Below are 23,731 nucleotides of genomic sequence, written 5' to 3' on the forward strand. Positions count from 1 at the left end.
TGCCTGGTTCCCACTGTGAAGCATGGAGGAGGAGGTGTGATGGTGTGGGGGTGTTTTGCTGGTGACACTGTTGGGGATTTATTCAAAATTGAAGGCACACTGAACCAGCATGGCTACCACAGCATCCTGCAGCGACATGCCATCCCATCCACTTTGCGTTTAGTTGGACGATCATTTATTTTTCAACAGGACAATGACCCCAAACACACCTCCAGGCTGTGTAAGGGCTATTTGACCAAGAAGGAGAGTGATGGAGTGCTGCGGCAGATGACCTGGCCTCCACAGTCACCGGACCTGAACCCAATGGAGATGGTTTGGGGTGAGCTGGACCGCAGAGTGAAGGCAAAGGGGCCAACAAGTGCTAAACACCTCTGGGAACTCCTTCAAGACTGTTGGAAAACCATTTCAGGTGACTACCTCTTGAAGCTCATGGAGAGAATGCCAAGAGTGTGCAAAGCAGTAATCAGAGCAAAGGGTGGCTATTTTGAAGAAACTAGAATATAAAACATGTTTTCAGTTATTTCACCTTTTTTTTGTTAAGTACATAACTCCACATGTGTTCATTCATAGTTTTGATGCCTTCAGTGAGAATCTACAATGTAAATAGTCATGAAAATAAAGAAAACGCATTGAATGAGAAGGTGTGTCCAAACTTTTGGCCTGTACTGTGTATATATATATATATATACAGCTCAATTTAAAGGGGTGCAGCACAAAAGATTTACTGGGAGCAAGCCCTCTCAAGTTTAGGGGAGAACCGTGGGTACCAATATAGCCTATTTTCATTCTCATTCATTCTTTCACTCTTGAGGTGAGAGTCCATGGGACCCCTCTCAAAATGACCATGCCAGTTGTTCCCTTGCTAAAATTTAGCTTAACTTTGAAGCGAGTCAGGACCAGGATTGCCAAGACTGGAAATGGGGAATAACTAGCGTGGCTCTGTCCAGTGGTAAACAATCTACCTGTCATCAGGTGATACAGTAAGCTCATTAACTAAGATGCTATATCCTGTTTGTTTAATCTGTAAAAGACTGACATGTAAAAACATCTTATACTATATACTACAATATTTTTCATTACTACAGCCTTTCATTACTGTAGCCTTATATTATAATACTAGCCTATATATTTTATTACTAACAGTATAATGATGTTATCTGTAAGCCAACATGGTATAAATGCTGATTCAAAGTTGTCAAAATTGAAAAATAAAATGGTCTGAAAATAGTGGAATTGGCCTATACTATACCTACCAAGTAGCATCTTATTCATAGCATTTTTCACAAAATATGTGGTTTTAGAGCCTTGGTGACTTAATGACTAACATGTAGTTCATGAACTACTGTAGCTGCTGAGCTAACACCGCCAGGGCCACACTGCCCGCGGAAGCGCAGCGCACCGAAATTCTCGCGCGCGCCGGAGCACCTCTGTTCACATCAGACGCGCATTTCTCCACGCCGTCGACAAGCGATTCTGCTCCCAGCTCTTGTTTTTCACTGCCTGGCTTGTCAGATTCGCTCGCGGCTCGCGCAGAAAATAGACCAGACGCCGAACTGATCGCTGCAAATCGTGAGCCTGCCGCAGAGCTTCCCGGCGCGGCGCGGCCAGTGTGGACGACACAGTCGGTTAACATGGGCGCCGAAAGGAAACTGCCTTCTCTTCTCGGCGCTTCGAGGCTATTCGCGGCGCTTCCGCGGGCGGTGTGGCCCTAAGCAAGCCAGGAACATGCTTGTGTCATCCACAACAGCTCTCCAAACAGCTTTCTGTTTTCTCAACACTGTTTTATATACTCCCCCTTGCAGTTTGATCTTAGGACTGTCCACTGTTTCAGCCTGCAAACGGTCTTAACAAGTTCACACAGTTCATTCAAAAGATGTATTTGTCCTTGTTCCTCTTCTGCTGCGCAGTATATGCACTGACACAGGAGTGCAAAGCTACAGTATCTCTTTATCTCCTCCCTATCCTCTAAGGCCAGCATGGCCGCTATTCATATGGTAATGGTCAGAAATTAAATGTTACCGAAAGAAATGTGCACCATGGAACAACCTGGAAATCCTGGAAACCACAATTTATGTTGCTCATTTCCTCTACTTTGCTTCTCTAGACAGGATGACTAACAGAGTTTAATCACTGCTGGTTCCCAGAAGGAGCCCTGTGGCCAACATCATGCACTCACATGTGTGCTGCTGATGCCTTCCAGCAACAGCCTTGTGACCTCAGCCTGTCGGTCAAACTCTGTCTGAGCCACACGAAGCTCGTGCTCTGCCTGTAGGTGGAAATGAAAGGACAGGAAGGAAGTGTTAAAATGGCTGTACAAATACATCTACATTAAGCAGACAAGAACAAATTACCACACACTTTATCTGCCAGTGAAGGTACTTACTTTGTCCACCTCCTCACTCAGCAGCTGAGAGAAGCAGCAGGAGAACAGAAAAAAGCAGTCATGAACCATTCTCTGACTCAAACATAAAATAATGTAGACAGTATAAACATCTATGAACTATGTCGGAGCTTCAGTCTAGTCAATCTAAAACTAATTAGGGAGCCAGCAGGGTAAACAGATGTTGAATCTATTGTAAATCAGAATATTCTGCAGAAACTGGGTTTAGTTGGTCTAGGGCCCTATCTTACACCTAGTGCAAAGCTGTGCACACTGCAACACAACTGTCATTATTAGTTTCAGACCTACACCGTTTTTATATTCAAAGTACTTGTACCCATCTGTGCACTCATGGGCATGTAGGTCGTAAAATCAAGTGTCGTCAAGCGCATTGTTGGGCTATTGCTAAGCAGCAAAAAGTGACTGCACCACTGACCAACAAAAACCTGGTCTTAAATCAGAATGGTGCAGTACTTTCCTGCTGTATAACGGCTTCATTATTCAGATAGCATGATGGGCCGACATGGGTGGGTTCACAACACAAGTAGACTCTGCTTATTACACTGCTTATTTGGTTCAGTTAAAATTAACTCAGGTCTATTTGCGCAGTTAGTACAGTTCATTTGGGCTAGTGGCCGTCAATCGAACCCTGGTGCGGACCAAACAACCTAACCAAAACTGCTCAAAAAGGCAGGTCTCTGTTTGGTTCCTAACCGACTCCGGTTTGTTTGTGGTATGACAGAAAACAAACCAACCACAGGATTTTATGACAGCAGATAAGTTGGTTTTAATTCATTATTTGATTCTATAAACAGTCTGACCATCTCCAGCTTTTATTTTGGTACTTCCGGTGACCGGCAGTGTGAATTTGCACATTAGCTAAATATTTAGTTTCACCCAAAACATTTAGATTTAACATTTAGATTTAGATTTAGATTTAATATTTAGATTTAACATTTATATTTATATTTATATTTAGCATTTAGATTTAACATTTAGATTTAGATTTAGATTTAATATTTAGATATAGATTTAGCATTTAGATTTAGATTTAACATTTAGATTTAGATTTAGATTTAGCATTTAGATTTAGATTTAATATTTAGATTTAACATTTAACATTTAGGTGCCACATTTAATATTTAGATTTAACTATTTAATATATTTCTAAGTTAACAAATATTGCTGTAAATGTGGTAAAAGGTGATGTTAAAAAAATCACAATACTTTTTTAAACATTGTTTGAAGCTAAATGTGGCAAAATGTTGATGTTATTTTCAGCGTGAGACACTTTACAAATGGCACCCCATATACTTTGTCTGTTCATTAAGTCCATTAAAAATTGTGTGACAGTGATCCCATAGTATCAAGCCCCAAATCAGTACAGTACAAGATGCCTTCTTTTCAGTATGTCTCTGTGTTAGTCATTGTTCTTAGCGTGATGAATTTGCAGTCTAATAATAGCCTCCTAATAATACTTACAATCGGTTGTTTTTCGCTTTGTGAAACCAAAGAATATATATATATATATATATATATATATACACATTAGAAGCATTACATTGCTGCTGCATAAACCTCTGTCAGTCAATAAAATTTCATTTTCTTATGTGGGTCCTGATGATGCAGGATGACAAATGCCAAAACTGTCCAATCAGTTACCTGTCAGTTGGTAGAACTTCATGTTTACTCCTCATGGTTCCTTTGCAAAAAGTCAGTGTGAACAGGAACCGAACCAAAACTAAGATGCAACAATGAATCATGTCTTCTCACTGGTGTGGACCAAATAAACCCAACTACAGATGTGAAAGCATGCTAAAAGTTAAGTTGTGTTTCCTTTGTCGAATTCATAACTACAGTTTTTTGTTTTGCTGCTTAAATGTCCAACAATATTTGCTGCAGTGACATCACAGGTGCAGGCATACCTGGCATTTAAAGGAAATGGGAGATGACACTCTGATTGGTTGAATTCATATTACACCCAAAACACACCTATGATTAATTAAGGGACTGAATACAACCCCTTTACTCCTTGTGCCTTACTTTGTACCCAGATTATGCGCCGTTTATCCCTTGCCAAATTAATATACACCGAATATGAATTAATTAAAAGTAATATTAAACTTTACTAATTTAATTTTAATGACATTAAACAACTTTTTATTCCAAAGTTTGTGCCTGATGGTTAGATTCTGGGTAGTAATTGTCCCAGTAAGAGAAAAATAGGGCCCTATTTAAATGATCAATAGCAAGTGCTTTTTAAGGGCATGTCCAACTTCACTTTTGCTAGTTAAGAATTCCTAGTTCAATTGATTGTTTCTGGTGAAACAGGGCTGTCTCTGGCCATTTTGGTACCCCAGGCTGGACGGTTTTTCATATATTTGTATAATTCTAACATAATCCAGGCTTGACACCTCCACATCTCAGTTTTAGTCATCTCTGTACAGATATGCAGGTATAATCATTATCAGACTTTTACTTACAGATATCCTGACACAATATGCCCACATTAAAATTACTAAAGCAATTAAATTAGGTTTGACTTCACTTAAAATTTAATCTGCATACCAACTTTCACTCTGGTATGCTATAATATTATGTGAAATGTTCAGTTGGATTTGCATGATAAATCTCTGAAGAATGAAGTGAAGTGTCAACATAAACAAACTCCTGAACTTTTCAACCAAAGGCAGCACTCTATCACTGAAATTCAAAAACCCCCACTAAACTCAAAGCAGCTCTGCTTACATTACAACAGAATTATAAAGTAGCCCAGTCAGCAATCAGTGTTTTACCACAATGGAGGGTCACAAAATAAGCTTCAGACAGCAGTTTCAATTTGTGATGTGTCTAACTCTTCTCGGCATCTTATGTGCAGTGCAGCATGGGCAGAGGGTTTATTTCACACTGAAATGCAGTGCTGGACATTAGCAATCAAAGTTAAAATGATTTTTAGACCTGCAGTTAATTTTTTGTGTCTATTAAAAAAGAACTAAAATGTAACCAACCACAAAGTGCTTCAGTGCAAAAACAAAAGTGAGTAAGCCACTCTGTTGGACATCTATTCCACTTATTCAGAATCATGCCTTGTCATACCACTAAACTTGAGGTTTTTGACGCTGTGGCAGTGTAATTGCTACAGTGTGTGCTGCTGTGGCTGTGACAGTCACAGCTGTAGCTCTACTTCTCTGTCTTCTAAATGGCAAGCCGTTTTACACTGCATCACTGGACTGGATACTTAAGATATCTGTAATTCAGTTCTTCCTCGACAAAAATACAAAAAACAAAAACATCTCAGATATCCACAATGACAACTGTGTACAAAGGCAAATGTCCTTCCTGCAGTGGCCACGGAATGCAGCATGTCGTCCCCTCCTGCTCTCCTTTCATGCTTCTAACTGTCCTGTCATTAAAGGCAAAAAAGCCCAAAAAATAATCTTAGATTATAATCTAAGAATTCTATTGCAGATACTCAGAAAGTTCATTCTGGATATCTAAAATGACGTTGTGGATGCCTGAAACTGAAAGTCCAATACATGAATAGCAAAAGCAACACAATTTGTCCAAGGAAGAATGTTACTGTGGATGTCCTAAATGTTATTTTTGACCAGGAAGAATTGAATTATGAATATCTGCAAAATATAGTCAGTCTAGCGATTCAATGTTAAAAAAAACACCTACTCTTTTTAAAAATTGAAAGACATCTTAAAAGTAGTTTTGACAAGTACAATCATAGTTGTGGGTGAAATATAATTTCTATTTATAAGAATGTGCTGTGGATATCTCTAATGACTATTTTGAATAGTGAGAATAAACTAAAAAAAATCATTCAAAAACTAGTCAAATCACTGGCAGCGGCAGCTGCCAAACAGCATAAAATCAAAGTAAAGGTTTTGCTGAAAAAGACATTTTTATTATTTTTTTTTACTAAATTATAACAATCAAACACCTTCAATAAAGTGATGGCACTAAGACTTCTGCACAGAGACACTGTAATTTTACAGATTGTTCCTGAAATATTACAATCCAACAGCTTCACTTAAGTGTTAACGTGCTCAAGATTGTAAAATAATAAATAATAAAATAGTTTTACTTTACTTACTACTGGAAGACAAAATAAAGTCTCAAAAATACTGTATAAAACAAATTAAAATCATCTCAAACTTTAACTTGCAGCATTGTGTTTAATGTTTAAATACATAAAGTAATGTTAAAAGCTTGCAGAAGTTCAGTCTAAATACAATAATTATTATTTTTTGTAGAATTACAGTACAAACCTTAACTGAAATACAACACTTGGTAATTACACAACAGTACTGACAGTAGTTATTCTCCTGACCTCTGGGGGCTCCATATGGTTCTTATGTGGAAAAAAATTACACAATCAATCCAATATCCTAATATACAGTATATTAATAATCCGTCTGGGATTATGCTTTCATGGATATCTAAAATGTAATGACAGACAGAAGTGTGGCTCCGTTCAAAGTTAAAACAGCTTGCCATTGACTTCTTCATTTTGAATGAATGTGATCAGCCACCTGAGGTCAGGGATGCATTGAATGTTTAAACCAGGCTTCAGCCAGGCCCACAGTGGTTTATATTTTAGCCTACAATGGTAAATTTGGTTCATTGTAATTTTGTTGAAATAAAATCATTGAGAATGTGTGTGATTAGAGCTGCCAAAAGAAGACAGAACCTGATTTGATTTTGAGCCTACTGTAAATACTTGAGTGACGTGTCTGTGTCGGATAGCTGCTGCTGTTGGCTCCCACCCTCAACTCCACTCGGCCTGAGGGCTACATCCTTCAGACTGAGGAGTGGTTGGTGTACTACACCCCCATGTGTTAAACATGAGTAATTACCCCCATTTTATTAAATGCACAAGAATATTAGTCTTTGCATTTTAGAAACTGCATGTGAAAAATAAGATAAACTTTTTTTATATGTTGTTTTAATCTCTTCCTAGTATGCTTTTTTTTCTTTATTTCTCTCCTTTCTGTGTGTTTTGGTTTGAATCATTTGGGTTACATATACTGTGGGTCTCATAAGAATTCAGTAGGAAAGTGGGATAGTTGATCATGATACTAACTGCTGTATGTAAAACAGGTACACATTGTACAGATGTGTGTTATATTCCAACATGTTAAACAGATAGTTCGGATTTTTTGAAGTGTGGTTGTATGAGGTATTTATCCATAGTCAATGCATAACCTATGGCAGATATCGGTCGTCACGGCTCCAGTTTGGAGAAGCAGGCTGGAGTTCGACATGAAAGCTAAGCGATGTACCGCTGTGCAGGGGTCAGCAATAAAACATATTTTAGCCACCTATAAAAAGTTCCAAAGTCTACAACTGATTAAGGTCTGATCCCACAGAAAGCATTTAGCAGCTAGAGATGACTTTTTTTGTAATTGTTTTTAATGAGAATTAAGCTTTTTGCTTGCTGTTTTTGCATTGCTTCGTGCCTCATGATTCTGCACTCTGGGTGCCTGACGGTTTTGCATAAGAGCTCTGAACTCCTCAAGCTGAAAAAACTTTAAGTCATAGCGGAAAAGTGCCCCACTTCCTCTACACTTTTTCCTATTGTCCAATCGAATGATTCTAGAGGCAGGCCTTCTGCGGTGGTCATGACAACAAGTTTGCAGTTGGTAAACAATGGAGGAGAAACTGGTGGTAGCGGCTGCTGAATACCCAGAACTATATGACTTTACAAACCACAATTATCCTGATCTCAGTAGAAAACAGCAAGCAAGTAAGCACATAAGTGCAGTACTTGAAACAGTCATCATGGAGGTGAAGCTCCTGGACCAACTGGTGGTGCTCCCTCTGATCCACCTTCTTTTTTAGGGTCTCATGTACCCACACAGATCAGCATTTCCCTGTGCCCAACAAACTATTTGCTGACAGCCTCTCGCCCTCAACCACAGCTACAGCAAGTACCCTCTGCCTGTCCATTTTAGGAACTCGATACTGATTACTGTCAAATAAATAAACGGTAGATGTAATTCAGTGTGCCTTGCATTTCGCAAACGCTTTCTGTGTGATCAGAGCCAAAGTGTTTCCTATATTTAGAGTATTTTCACAGTTTTACCTTTCCGTCAGACAGCCCATTCAAACAGGAAAGCCGATATCGGCTTCAGTTTCACATCTATGCTCTCTTAGGAGTCACCAGACTCCACTGACAGAAACAGTCATTCTGGCTCACTGGACACAGGAGCTGCTGGTCTACCGCTGCCTCGATCAATTAGTTAGTTTAACGTTATTGTGTGACTTTGGTGAATTTGAACTAACCACTTTAAATACCAGAGTCACACAGTAACACAAAAAAATAACTGCTTGAGGCAGTGATAGACCGGCAGCTCCTGTGTTCAGCAATGTTAAATCATTGTTTTTCTTAATGGTGTCTGGCTTTGATTAAAGTGAATTAATAGTTTCAGCGCCCCATCAGAAATCACTGTCTGACAGAAAGTTAAGGTGGTTAAAAATACTATCAATATGGGGCGTCGGTGGCTTAGTGGATAGAGCAGGCGCCCCATGTACAAGGTTGTTGCTGCAGCGGCCCGGGTTTGAGTCCAGCCTGTGGCCCTTTGCTGCATGTCACTCCCCCCCCCCTCCCTCCCTCACACTTGGCTGTCCTATCCATTAAAGGGAAAATGCCCAACATACTACTAATATAACATACACTTAAACTGATAGCGATTGTTGTAGGTAGGACTTTCTTAGGTATTTAAAATGTGTTTTATTGCTGACCCTCCACATCAGTACATTGCTTAGCTTCTGGGTCAGACTCCAGCCCACATTTTTCAAACTGGGGACATGCCAACTGACATCTACTGCAGATTGACAATGGATAAGTACCTCAGACAACCCCACTTGAAAAAATCTGAACTATCCCCTAAATAAGTTAGAAACTGACCCATGAACTTTTTATAAACAGGACTTTTTAGTCAAACTGGCTGGATATTAAAGGGTTTAAAACAACTAATGATGCTGTCTGTCCTCATCACCCTTTTCCTTCCTGCATACTTGAAAACTTACCATTTACTTGTTATTGTCTGGCCACATTAATATCAAATTGTCCCTAAAGTACCTCCACAAATAGGCAAAGCTACTGTGCAATGAATCGGGTAGAATTATGGGGGGATGGGGGAGGGGTCTTTACCAAAAAACACAAACTAAATCACTGGAGACTGACCACTGACAATGAGCATGAACAGACAGCACAAAATAACAAAGTTCTAACCCTAACCTAATCCCATCCTGTTGCTAACAAATGTAAATGTGCACAACCTTCCTCTGCTCTGATTCACTGGGATCCGTTGCCACATCCCAGCTCTCCCAGCCACTCTGCAGCTGGTCCAGGTACAGAGCCAACACAAAGAAACACGCACTGAAAGTCAACAAGCCTCAAACATTTTAACTCTGTCTGACATACAGGAGGGCAAATGTGATCATCATACCATTTAAATTCCAATTAGACTGTGGTTCAGTCTGAACCTGGTTACCTATTCCTTTACAAATCACCAAAAATGCAGCTACAGGTCATTTTATAGCAGTTTAATGATTCCTCATTCAAGTAAGGTATTCCCATTTTCTGCTACTTTATACTTCTACTTCATTTCCAGTTGGCCACTAGATACTCTTCAGATAAAGTCTTAACATATAAAAATACGGCCAATTTATAAAATATGATAAACTGTTATAGATTAAATGACCAAACAGCCACACCATCTGTCTGTCTCCATCTTGTTGTGTAGCGAAGGTCTGGAACATCAGGGACCACATTATCATGTTATCCCTGACAATCTCATATATGCCTGTATTTTTCTACTGCTGTATTTGAATTCTTGTCAATAAACTAAACTAAAATCTTATTCAGCTACAGCATTCAAATTCCACTTAAACCTTAAGACAGGGTATCCATATTCAATATCTTTCAGGAATTGACCAAAGTAACTCAGTACCAAGTGGTATTGAAACATCTCCAGTCAAATGATCCTTGTATGTGATCGTTTTTGCACCCTGATCTAGAGAAAAAGACTATTTGAACAGTTTTGCTTGCAGCCAAGTGTTCTTTATTTTCCAGTCATTTGTTGCTCCTGCCCCAACTGTTTTTGAACAATTGCAGGCATCTAATTCAATACAACTGAATATAGGTTAAAGGATGACTTTGGCATTTTTCAACCTCAAATAATAATCATCCATAATATTGACAATTCAAATTCCAAAAACTACTTGAGTTATTATACTCTCTCCAAATCTCACTTATGTTTCCACTGTTGTGTTCCTGCAACAAGTGACATCTGGTGATGTTTCGGAAAGAGACTTCTGCTTAAAGAGGCAATAACAAACAGAATGCATCACGTGAAAGGTAAAGAGACACCTCAGACACTTATAATATCAATCTGAGCCTGTCTGTGGTGAAAATAACCACTTTTAATGGACATACAGTGACAATGTTTAGTTGCCCCACGTGCTTCCGTTATAGCCTGTTGCATGGCCACCGGCCGCTTCCAACATGCTCACTACTGGACCAATTAAAAAAAAATTTGCTGTTCACCAGTCTTTCTGACCAATTTGTGGGAAAATAGGGTCCATGTTGAAAAATGTTGAAGTTATCCTTTGAACAGGAATTGCAAATCATTGCACTCTGCTTTTATTTACATTTTACACAGTGTCTTATCTTTTTTGGAACAGGGGTTGTGCTCTCTTATAACCAGGACAACTGTAAACTTGTCAGAGTTTATCAGAGACACATCATTATATACCAGTGTGGAGCTCTTGTGCTGTATGTAGCTCTTACATGTAGCTCGTACATTGAAAAGACAAAGCATTTCTCACAGCGTTTGTATATCAAATAAAGAAGAAAGTATGAACATTCAGGGGGTTTAAACAACAATAACAAAAGTTAAACATGCACAAACATGCTTTCATCAGAGGTATCATATTTATGTTGCAAAGGTCATGCAACAGTCTGACATGCCTAACTCATTCAAGTGTTAGAAATGCAGCCCTTTACTTGCATTTACTTTCAAACAATGAATCATTCAAAATTTATAATGTGTGCATCTTACAGTATTGTTTAATAGCTGTCATCCCATATTGCTTAATTATACAGAAAACAGAGGTGGGCAACATCAACAGTGCAGCTGGTGTATTGCGGTAAATGGTTTCTAAGTTTACGGTATTGGTATGGTAGTGAGAGTGGTTTTAAAACATTTAACAATATATTTCCACAAATATATTTGACATTAAAACTAATCTTCAAACCAAGTGAGGCTGAAGCAGCAAAGTTTTGCAGCTTTTAATTCATTTTTTTTTGCTCATAAACTCAACTTTTCATTTCTCTGTTATTTTTTTCTGAACAGCTACGTAGTCTGGCCTTAACATTTTGTTGGTCTGTTGGTGTCTGTGCTAAGGCTCCACTAAGTGTCTCAGTGCTCTATGACTATTAACGTGTTAGCCTAGCCCCTGCTCAGTGAAACAGACCCTGCATGGGTGCCACTTGTTTTACTCGGGACTCTTACCGCTGATGCACTGGCAGAAAGAACATAATTTCGAGGCCTTGTCTCCTGAAAATCAGGTGCAGCCTAAAAACAAGAGCAGGGAGGAGGAAACACATATTGGCACAGTCATGCAGTTACACTTGATAAGCAGAAAAACAATAAAAGTTAGCCAGGATTATACCAGCAGAAAGCAAACAGATCAGAAGCAGCACAGGTGCAGATCATTAAAAACAAGTCCAAAGCAGAAGTAAGTGTAGTGCAGATAGCTACTGGTGGTGGTGTGTGATATCAGAGTGCTTGAAATTATTTATGACTGTAAATAATTCATTGATTGCTGTTACAGCTACAAATTCTTATGTTGACGGATCTGCTCCCTCTTTTGTTGTCATGTTGTAACCATTAGATTAAGATTTTATTAGCTTGTTTAGGGTTTTCTATATTTTGCTCATATATATGTATATACATATATATATATATATATATATATATATATATATATATATATATATATATATATATATATATATACGTATATGTTTGTATAGATGCTGCACAGAACCCCTACATTACCAGGCTAAATACCCAAGCTTGAGAAAGACACACCACCCCCACCAAGTAGGGGTGAGGGAAATTTTTAGATATTTTTTTATCAATTTATTTTTTTTCCTGAACACAGCTCATAGGCTCATGTGATCAATGTGAACCAGGCTCAGTACTGTCCAGTCATCGCCTCCTGCTGGCTCTGAACATCCCAACCTTGCATTGGGCAGAGGCCTGATTGTAATGTTATTCAGCTATCTTTAGGCTTTGCTCAGACTGTGTGATTATACAAAGCTGGCTCACTTTTTTAGGAGTATTTTTGGCCATTTTTTGCCTTTATTGATAGGGCTGCTAAGGTAGATAGGAAAGGAAATCAAAATCCATCCACTGCAGAAGACTCAGCATATATGGGGTGCACACTCTACCAGGTGAGCTAGAGGTCGCCCCAAACTGGCTCACTTTTAATCTAAATGTATATGCAAGATTAGATCAAAATATGTCAGCGATGACAAATTTTGGTATTCATTTTTGGCTGGACATGGCCAGCTCTGTAAAAAAAAAATCTGTCCTTGACTTAGTGAGTGAGTGATGAATTTACACCACTGCATTGATGTAAGAGAGAAAGATGAAATGAAAGAAGGATTCAATAAACTTTTAAACACAGGAAGTCTGGGTGTGACTCAGACTGGCCTGAAATACTGCACCAAAATGTAAGCCTTGGTTGCACTGTACTTGGTGAGTTTTTAAGCTTCAAAAGAATGTCCACAGGAAACAATGTGTCCTCAGCAGGCTTTATGAGACGCAGATAATCCTTAATTATTTATCTCAAACATAGCTGAACCATATCTTGTGATATACTATGTCAGTACACTTTTACTCTTTTTCAATAGGTTCTCATGCCAGGTTGTCAAATACCGACGCTTTCTTGTGCCTTCAGTGTGTGCTACCGATGCTGTAGGCACCCTCTGACGGCTGTGTGTGACACATGGCTGTTTCCTGGGTGAAACTCGTAAAACGTGGTTAAGGTCGTCAAACGGTCGCAGTTAGGTTTAGGCAGTAAAACTATTTGGTTAGAGTTAGAAAAAGAACCATGTTTTTTGGTTAAAATAAGTACGTAACATGGAGTAAATACATCACGTGAGTGACTCACACGCAGCACGGACGTTCCTTACACAACATTAAGTTAAAACAGTACTGACTTTTGGTTTCCAAAAGTGTCTTTTGGATGTGGTCTCCTGGATGAAAGTCTTATTTTGTCTGAGTCGTGTTGGCAGGTATGCTTTTCTGTTGTTTTACTAATGCCACATTCAACGTCACCAACATGCCGGAAAAGGTGGTGGAGTTGATAAAATAAAATAAAATAAAATAAAATAAAAATACTCTTGACCACTCCAGAGTCATTTGTCCTGGGAGTAGATGCTGATTATAACCTTTCCCACTAAAGACAAAAGCAAGATGTTATTGGATGTTAGTGTGTTTTTTTTTGTCAAGTGGGAAAGGGGCTTCAAAGAACAAATATTACTGGGACCACTACAGAAGACTGCAGATAAACATTTAATATCCAGGAATTCACATTACAGATAGATAGAGATTGATGAGGCACAATAGTTGAGTTTTTGAAGGTCAAACTCTTAGTATTTCAGTAAGTAAAGATGTTTGTTTAACTTTGGTGTTTTGCCGAGAATATGCTGACTTTTCTTCTTCTATGGGTAATATGATTCACACTGATTTTCAACCCAATTTAAAAAGTCCATACTACTTATTCCATACTTCATCTTCCTATTCTTATTATATTGTATAAACTTTTGCATTGCCGAATGTTATGTGTGCTACAGTAACCTAATATCCCTGCTGATATCACTGCCCAGTGTGTCATATTAGATACTCCAGTCATGGTTGTGGTGATGTAACAACTCTGCCTCTTTCAGACACAAAGGTGGAAACCCCAGAGTCAGGTGATTATCAGCTTCATGATACCAGTTATCCAGGACCAACAGTGTTTGGCTAGGTGAAGCCAGTTAACTAAAAGAGAGCCAGTTTCTTGATGAAGGCCCCTGGTCTCTTTTGTATTAATCATGCTTGATTTTTTTTTTATGTTTGCTGATTGTGTCATTGTGACCAATGGAATTTCAGCAGAGTAAGCTACCAGCCTTTCAATGAAACTTTAATGAATGAGTGTTGCTATGACTTTTCTGTGGCAACAAGTTGTGATGGCTTCACACAAAGCATATTGTAGTCAGCATCAAAAAGCTTATCTTACTGAGGTGGAGATACATGCAACAGGCACGGCAGGTAGAATCACTGATGTATGGCAGCCAGCAGAGCATCTGAGAAGCTTTTAAATTTAATGTTAAGGGGCAGGTAGTCAGTGCAGCCATGCCATCTGAAGGAGCAACCAACTCAGTGCAACACAAGAGGAACAAAATGACTGCAAAAGTTATTATAAAGAAACCAAGACCTTATCACCTGACATAAAAATCCATCTGTTAGTAGCTATGTCAGAGTTGTTTGCTTCTTGCTTTTCCATATCATATGTGATATTGTTGTTCTTCCCTTCTTTGAGCTTTTTTAATAGTCTTATTATGCAGAGATATGGTAGAGAACAGCTGGCCCGAGATGCAACACACCAACTGTGTTAATTATTTAACATAAAATGTACGAGCTGTGAGGCCCGCTTGTCTCACTGCAATCATCCTTTGTCATCTTTAAAGCTGGATTCATCCTTTTTTGGCCACTATGCATTATATTTTAATGTTATAATGTAGCTGACGTATTGACACTATACGTTTCAACAATGCATGTGGTTTGGTTGAGGCACAAACCCACTTGATTATGGTTTGAAAAAAATCATGTTTTGGTTTGAAATACCTGTTTGTGGAGCACAATCCTCACTCGAAAAACAGCTACGGGTTGCTGCTAAACACCCACATATGGTAGCTAAAATGCCGCTGGAAATACAGCGATGACTTGTTCAAACACAACTGGTTTTGTTTGTTGGTCTTGAACAGTGGTCTGCAGCTTGACAGGCGTCTTGCCTACGTGACACACCATCCACCATCCCCTCAAACCTTAAGATGACAAAGTCAGATTATATATTATGTAACTTCAGAAGTGTTGATATGACACATATGAAACGCACTGATGTAACGTGTTGTGGGCTGGGAGATGAAATGTCAGTGTTGTGTTCACAGCTTTTCCCGCTGCCCCTTAGATGCCAAAAGAAATTACTACTACTTTAAGAAGTTATAGATTAAATGGTAAAAGTGGATGTTATAGTACCACCACCTGCAGATTCAGTGGGATCACTGTTGCCTAAAGAGTTCTGACACTCTGCGGTTTGGTTGCTGTGGGTCTCATGTTTACTGTGATTCAAGTGATATTACAGAAGACAGGAAAAGGAAGAAGAACAGCAGCAAAAAACACAACAGTAACAGTGTGAAATTTTGAACTCACCGCTGCTTTGGCTTCTGCCTGCTTGGCTTTTTTCAGGCGGGCTTTGCAGATGTCAAGATCCAGCCGTCGATTCTCCAGAAGTCGTCTCTCTTTCTGCAGAGGACAGGAGTCATCAAATCAGAAACCAGGCATCTGCTGCAGAGAACAAACCCTGCAACACTAGTTTTTTATTCAGCTAACAGTACAGTGAAGCAACCAGCTCTGTTTAAGAAGAAATTCTACAGAAATTGGCAAAATCAGTTTTAGTGCACAAGTGTTGATGAGTGTCTATAAAGCGGCAACCTCTGGGGCTGAAAAATAAAACCAGTGCAAAATTGCCAAAAACTGCAGTTCCTCTGATTCCATGCTCTTGGAGTCAATGTCCATAAACCCCATGTTAAAATGAAATGAATGTTTACAGCCTTGTACAAAAAAACAGTTTTGGTTTCAACATTTATGACAACTGTATGCGGGGGGTTTAACTAATATGTGTACATGTTATGAAAGCCTAAACTTATGCATAATTAACAAACATTAGTTGGGTAGTGTAACCACGGTAAATGGTAAATGGACCTACATTTGTATAGCTCTGTTCTAGTCATCCGACCACTCAAAGCGCTTTTTACATAACGAGTCACATTCACTCATTCACACACACATTCATACACTGGTGGCCGAGACTACCATACAACTGCTACTCAGTTTTTTTTTTAAGTCACTCACACACCGATGGAACAGCCATCGGGAGCAATTAGGGTTCAGTATCTTGCTCAAGGATGCTTTGGCACGCAGACTGGAGGAGCCGGGGATCAAACCAATGATCTTCCGATTGATGGACTACCCGCTCTACCTCTGAGCCACAGCCGGAGATTATCTGGGGTAACCCCAGATTAAAAGAGTATAGGTGTAGCCGTAGCTGTCACTATTTCATTGTGTTTTCAGTTCATTCAAGTTATTTGCAACATTTTGGTCATCTAAAAAAAGTCTTGTTCAGTGTTTGGCCATACTAAGAGACCCTCTGATGAGTCTGATGTTCAGTTTCTCTTGAAAGTACATTTTGTTTTAACAGTTTTAAGCCTGTTAGTTTTTACTAGCAAAAATTAACATTATCACAGTTAACCATAGCTGCAAATGCACCATGCTAACCAAGATAGCAGTTAGCGTTATCCCCACCATTTTGTCCAATTTTAATCACTTCTGGCTCCAAAAATCCAAGATGGTGACGACAAAAGAAAGCTAAATATGAGGCTTCGAAATGACAGTCCACAAACCAGTGGCTGACTTAATGGTGGTTACGCCCATCTATGTGTCCATGGCAATATACTACTCCTACAGCTTGGGGGTATTCATACAAGCAGAATGTGTTTAAGCACCGAGGACTTCCAGTGTAGTAGTGAGTAGAAGTGTTCCAAGGGGCTGTGCACATGCTGCTTTTTTTGCACCCTCAAATCCATTGTTTTCAGTGTAGATGCACTGCAGGTGCACTCAAATGCCAGAGCGATGCCGTTGCAACACGCATGCGTCCTGCGATAAACAGCATTCAGCTTTTGAAATGCAGCAGCATGCACTGTACGTCATGTGATGGGAAACAACCAATCACAGCCCAGAAATATCTTTCCCCTCGCCAGAAATACAGAGCCACAGAATAGAACATCCATTCAAGGGCTCTGCGTAAATACCAGTCTGTGGTAAATATAAAGAAGTTGATCATTTTAGTGCAGGGCTACAACTGTGTGATGGACAATATCTTAGGCCAAAAACAGTGTCTTGAAGAAGATCAGCTCTGCACTAAGGATTACTGTTAAATAGGTTGCTTAACAATTTAACACACAACCTGTCTCTGCATCCTGAAAGCTGGCACAAAGTAGGCACAAAAGTAGCGCACGGCGCCCCATTTTTCATTTTTCCAGCAGTTAAAGACGCAGCATTTGTATGGCCCCCAAAAGATGAACTCTGTTTATCTCAGGGTGCTGCTGTTGCGCCCTGAAAAACAGGCGCTTGGGAACGTGTGAGCCTGGTGTTTGAGCGCACCTGCCGCACGTCCACACTGAAAACTATGAATTTGAGGGTGCAAAAAATGCATCATGTGTACAACCCTTAAGAGAATAAAACTGTCAGTCAGTTAGTCTTACTGATATAGTCCTCCAGTCTCCTTCCAGGAAGTTGCGTAGTGGAGTGAGAAAGGTGGCAGCTGAGGTTTGGAGGAGCTCGCGCTCGGCTCCCCCCAATCTTTTCTGGTACTCTCCCACTGTGATAAGGGTACTGCCTAAAAATACACACATGCACACATTTATAACATAATATATAAAATTGGACTGAAAAATGGACTAGTTTGATTGTCCAGAATAACTGAAATAGCTGGCTACTGGTAACAGCTTAAACTTCAGATTACAAGTGAAGCTATGGTAAAAATGGTGTAACTGAGGAGGAGGGAGGGTCAGTGGACTGCTAATGCTAACTGTAGACTAATGCTTAAGAAGGCTAATGCTACAGATAAATTGGGGACTCATATACTGGACAACTGCAAGCATGCTTTATAGGTATTCAGACATCATGCTTGAAAAGAAAAAAAAAACAAAAAACAAAAACACATTTATGCTATTCTGGAAGCTGAGCATTTTTTAAGACAAACCTAACAGCATATCCGTCAGTACGCTTATATGCACAGTTAAGTCAAGCTAAGGTTATAGCTCCACTGGACCATTAAATTGGACTACTGTCCTAGTCCCAGTACACAAGCACAGGAGGGGAATCAATTTGTTGACTGAAGTTTGTCCAGAGTCCTGCAGGTTATGCCATATTTTCTTCACTGCGTCTTTGTATAACATCTCTGTAAAGGTTTTTGTCGGATGCAATAAAACTCAAAAAATGTGTGCAATGGCCTTAAACCTCTGTGCAAATCTTGTTTATGCATTGCAAAGCTTTTTTATCTGTTCACAAAATGTCACACACAGCTACAGATATCCTTACGGATTCCAAAATGTAATCTATTTGTTCCATTTTTTTCTACACATATAAACAGTTGAATTTATTTGATCAAAATGTCTTTACACATTCAGATACGGTCATATACAGCTCCATATCTTTTGTCCCTATTTGGACTCCATAGTCCTGGATATTTTCAGCGTCAGGAAAACATGGAGACTAGACCTTGTGCAGTGAGTTATGCAGCAGTGTGTGAGCATTTAGACCTAGATGTGAGTATGTGTGTGTTTGTGTGAGGGGGTGGGGGTGTATTTGAGCTCAGTAACTCAACTGCCATTGTTTGCCCTGCATCAAAATGGGGTATGAAATACACCGAACAAAAATATAAATGCAACACTTTTGTTTTTGCTCCCATTTTTCATGAGCTCAAAGATCTAAAACATTTTCTATACACACAAAAGACCATTTCTCACAAATATTGTTCACAAATCTGTTTAAATCTGTGTTAGTGAACACTTCTCCTTTGCCGAGATAATCCATCCCACCTCACAGGTGTGGCATATCAAGATGCTGATTAGACAGCATGAATACTGCACAGGTGTGCCTTAGGCTGGCCACAATAAAAGGCCACTCTGAAATGTGCAGTTTTGCTTTACTGTGGGGGTCTGGGGGGGTCAGAAATCCAGTCAGTATCAGTGTGACCACCATTTTCCTCATGCAGTGCAACACATCTCCTTCGCATAGAGTTGATCAGGTTGTTGATTGTGGCCTGTGGAATGTTGGTCCACTCCTCTTCAATGGCTGTGCGAAGTTGCTGGATATTGGCAGGAACTGGAACACGTTGTCGTATACGCCGATCCAGAGCATCCCAAACATGCTCAATGGGTGACATGTCCCATGAGTATGCTGGCCATGCAAGAACTGGGATGTTTTCAGCTTCCAGGAATTGTGTACAGATCCTTGCAACATGGGGCCGTGCATTATCATGCTGCAACATGAGGTGATGGTCGTGGATGAATGGTACAACAATGGGCCTCAGGATCTCGTCACGGTATCTCTGGGCATTCAAAATGCCATCAATAAAATGCACCTGTGTTCGTTGTCCATAACATACGCCTGCCCATACCATAACCCCACCGCCACCATGGGCCACTCGATCTATAACGTTGACATCAGCAAACCGCTCACCCACACGACGCCACACATGCTGTCTGCCATCTGCCCTGAACAGTGAAAACCGGGATTCATCCGTGAAGAGAACACCTCTCCAACATGCCAGACGCCATCGAATGTGAGCATTTGCCCACTCAAGTCAGTTACACACGGTTCACGACGAACTGCAGTCAGGTCGAGACCCTGAAGAGGACGACAAGGATGCGAGATGGTTTCTTACAGTTTGTGCAGAAATTCTTTGGTTATGCAAACCGATTGTTGCAGCAGCTGTCCGGGTGGCTGGTCTCAGACGATCTTGGAGGTGAACATGCTGGATGTGGAGGTCCTGGGCTGGTGTGGTTACACGTGGTCTGTGGTTGTGAGACCGGTTGGATGTACTGCCAAACTGTCTGAAACGCCTTTGGAGACGGCTTATGGTAGAGAAATGAACATTCAATTCATGGACAACAGCTCTGGTGGACATTCCTGCAGTCAGCATGCTAATTGCAAGCTCCCTCAAAACTTGCAACATCTGTGGCATTGTGCTGTGTGATAAAACTGAACATTTCAGAGTGGCCTTTTATTGTGGCCAGCCTAAGGCACACCTATGCAATAATCATGCTGTCTAATCAGCATCTTGATATGCCACACCTGTGAGGTGGGATGGATTATCTCGCCAAAGGAGAAGTGCTCACTAACACAGATTTAGACAGATTTGTCAAAGTGTTGTGTTTATATTTTTGTTCTTTATGATTCTACCTTTAAAGAATTCAGTCCTGCAACACCGAACTTGATGACTTCATAAAAACATCAGCACTTTAATGTACAGACTGATGTTCACTCTGTAGTTCATAGCCGCTTTTTGGTATGTGAGTTGTAGGTCACAGACCGATCTATCAACTCGTTCATGACTGTTGCTCATAGAAAGAAAGCTGCTTCAGGAAAACATCCCAAGCCCTGAAGTACTTCATGAGGTCAAAGCTGACTGATATAACATTATCAGTTTCAGTAACAGCACCACTAACCATATGGCGTCCCTGAACCAAACTCATTGGCAGCTTCCAGCATGTACTGTCCCAGCAGCTCTGCATTAGTTGTCCTGGAAGGGAGCTTCTTATCCAGCTTGTCATAGATGAACTCCTCTATTCGAGCACCTGGATAACAGGTCATAAAGAGACAACTGTGAAAGTGTACACACAATGTGGAAAACATGGTTGTGCCTGTTTGATTCAGAGTAGGGTGAGAATTGTTATAAAGTGGGACACTTTCTGAAAATTTTCATCCTGGAACAATTTACTGAATCATCCCAATGCTTAAGTTTTTATTACAATTCTATAAACATTAACCCCCCTGACTACAATATACAGAAGAAAGAGTAAAGAAACATCAAGCACAGAATTGATGACTCCACTATATTTTGATATAAAAACAGAGAAATTAAATAAGATAAGTGATTTCAGCATTTTAATGTCTTTAAATAACCATAATGAAAATACAACAACACATCTGAGATTCTTACATGAAGCAAAAAGTATTTAGCATCTCAACATTATTTTTTCTTGCCCTTCTCTCGCAGGAGGGCTCTCAAAACAATTTGATGAAAAATACCAAGCTAAAATTAAAGAACAATGCATAGGCCTACTGTTACATTACTAATTTCAACATTTTATTAAGCGTCTTCAAATAACCATATAATGGAAATACAACACAATTAAGATATTTATTGTCACCTTTCTTTTCTTGCCATTGGCCTCTGGAATTAACATGGATTATTACTTTATTTAAAAAAATGTATATGTTTATAATTTATTGAAAATGTTCTATTGCCTACATGTTAGATGAACAAGTGAAATAGCTAGGTATAGCTACCTTGAGATTTTATTGGTGTGATAACATTTTTTTATTAAGCAAGCCATAAAAACGGCTATGCTATGTCTTCTACCCTGGCAATGGCTATCGCCAGTGAGGAGACATAAAAAAAAACAAAAAAACAAAAAAACAAAATGAAATCAGTATCAGGCAAATAAATGACAAGTTTCTTGTTAAAACAAGATGTTCATTATGTTTTTAACAAAAAAATCTTGTTATTATAACATAAAAAAATATGTTGTAAACATGGAAAAACATCTTGTTGTTCATGCTGACAGCAATTACTTAAGCCTTTGCCATTCTAACAATTATCACGCCATCAGAAGTGCTTGCAGATGTCTCTCTGCTTGGGAAGTCATTAGTAATTAAACACCTGTTTATATCCACACATAGTGGGTCCATTCACTGTACAGCAGACAAGCTCTCCTCTTAGTGCATAACAGTATTCACTCTCATTTCAACATGTGAAGTGACACAATCTATCATGTTCAGACAGAAATGACAGCATGTAGCCATACTGTAGGTCTGTATGTGCTACACTGTATATCATCTGTACTGTTTCATGTTGATGAGGCTATAGTGCAATGAGTTCACACAATCTTTCCTTACACAGTACCCTGGGAAATGACTTACCAGTGTGGTCAACTGGAGCATGGAGGGTTAAAAAAATACACAGAGTTAGACACTACTACCAAAGTCCATTCTACTATTCTATCCTCTCTAAGTCTATTACAGGTTAATGTAGGAGTATGAAAATCTCTAAGTGTGATATAAAAAATCGCTTAGTGAAAAGAGTTGCTGAGCTAAAATTGCACAATTACACGGTGACATCTAAGTTATTTCAATCTGCTCAAAGAGGGCAGCCTTTAAAACAAGTTATACAGATATTTCTCCAACAGATTTCAAAATGACAAAATGGTTTGCCTCCTGCTTGTTTGAAACATATGTTTCAAACAATATTTATGGAGTCTCTGACTTTTTTACAATCAATTTAAATAAAAAAAATAGTGTTTTACAATTTTTTTAATTTTTCTTATTCAATTACACTTTTTACTAATCAGAAAGCCATAAATGGTATTTGTTTCTTTTGGGACTCGATATGAGGAGATGTAACATGTAATTGGGAGGTCACATGTCTTTTTCTCGTCTCTCACTTGGGTTGGGCTGTAGAAGCACCTCAGTTTGTCTCAAGATCTTTTCAGTCCAGTTCTTGGTGCAGTCGGCCCGAGTGATCAGGTTCTCTAAGTGTGGATCCAGCTCTGTCTTCTCAGCCTGGCCCAGCTTCTCCTCTGTGAACTGGGAGACAAAGTCAGGGTCCTGAGTGTGTATCACATCACGTCAAGGAATGTACACACAATAACAAGTGAAGAGACTAATTCTTGAGCTTCAAGCATCTAAGTGTATTAGTTGATATGTATAAGCTTTATTTGTGCTAATGTTTTGGCAACATGCAGCAATTTATATATATATATTAGAGGCATATACATGTATACATACACATATACATATAAATATATATAAATATATATATATATATATATATATACACACACACACACACACACACACATATGTACACATGCTAGGTCTGGTCTTTCTTTTTTGGGGACATTAGAACATGAGCACGTCCTGCAAATAACACGTGACATCAGTATCTGTCTCTGTCTCTCTGTCTGATCTGTTTCTCTGGCTCATTTATTTGGCCCCTGTTGTGTCTATTTTTCTGATGTCCACTGCAAATCCACTAAATATATTCAGTTGATAGACAAGACATGTGAGGGACGCGTTAAGAAGTGCAAGGTAGCCAATCAGAGGCAGAGTAGGGTGGGTCTTGCCAAGAAAAGCCAATAGCGAAAGCAGCAAGCAGAATAAACTTCAGGATTAGTACATCATGTCATGCAGTAGTGTTTCCCTTGTCTACATG

General features: G+C 39.3%; 1 protein-coding gene across 3 annotated transcripts in view; it reads right to left on the bottom strand.

Annotated features, from left to right (window-relative positions):
• sh3glb2b (SH3-domain GRB2-like endophilin B2b) overlaps positions 1 to 23,731 on the bottom strand; it is a 50,824-nt gene that overhangs the window by 21,437 nt on the left and 5,656 nt on the right. Inside the window, exons 2-8 of one of the 3 annotated variants that reach the window (XM_049604098.1) lie at positions 22,962 to 23,103; positions 20,964 to 21,092; positions 17,994 to 18,127; positions 15,883 to 15,975; positions 11,911 to 11,973; positions 2,384 to 2,407; positions 2,177 to 2,266 (exon numbers count right to left, since the gene is read on the bottom strand). In XM_049604098.1, the coding sequence (XP_049460055.1) occupies positions 2,177 to 2,266; positions 2,384 to 2,407; positions 11,911 to 11,973; positions 15,883 to 15,975; positions 17,994 to 18,127; positions 20,964 to 21,092; positions 22,962 to 23,103 (675 nt within the window). The remainder of the gene's footprint in view (positions 1 to 2,176; positions 2,267 to 2,383; positions 2,408 to 11,910; positions 11,974 to 15,882; positions 15,976 to 17,993; positions 18,128 to 20,963; positions 21,093 to 22,961; positions 23,104 to 23,731) is intronic. The other 2 variants (XM_049604099.1, XM_049604100.1) reach the window with 2 other exon arrangements.

Source organism: Epinephelus fuscoguttatus, linkage group LG18 (genome assembly GCF_011397635.1).
Source record: "Epinephelus fuscoguttatus linkage group LG18, E.fuscoguttatus.final_Chr_v1".
Taxonomy (NCBI): domain Eukaryota; kingdom Metazoa; phylum Chordata; class Actinopteri; order Perciformes; family Serranidae; genus Epinephelus; species Epinephelus fuscoguttatus.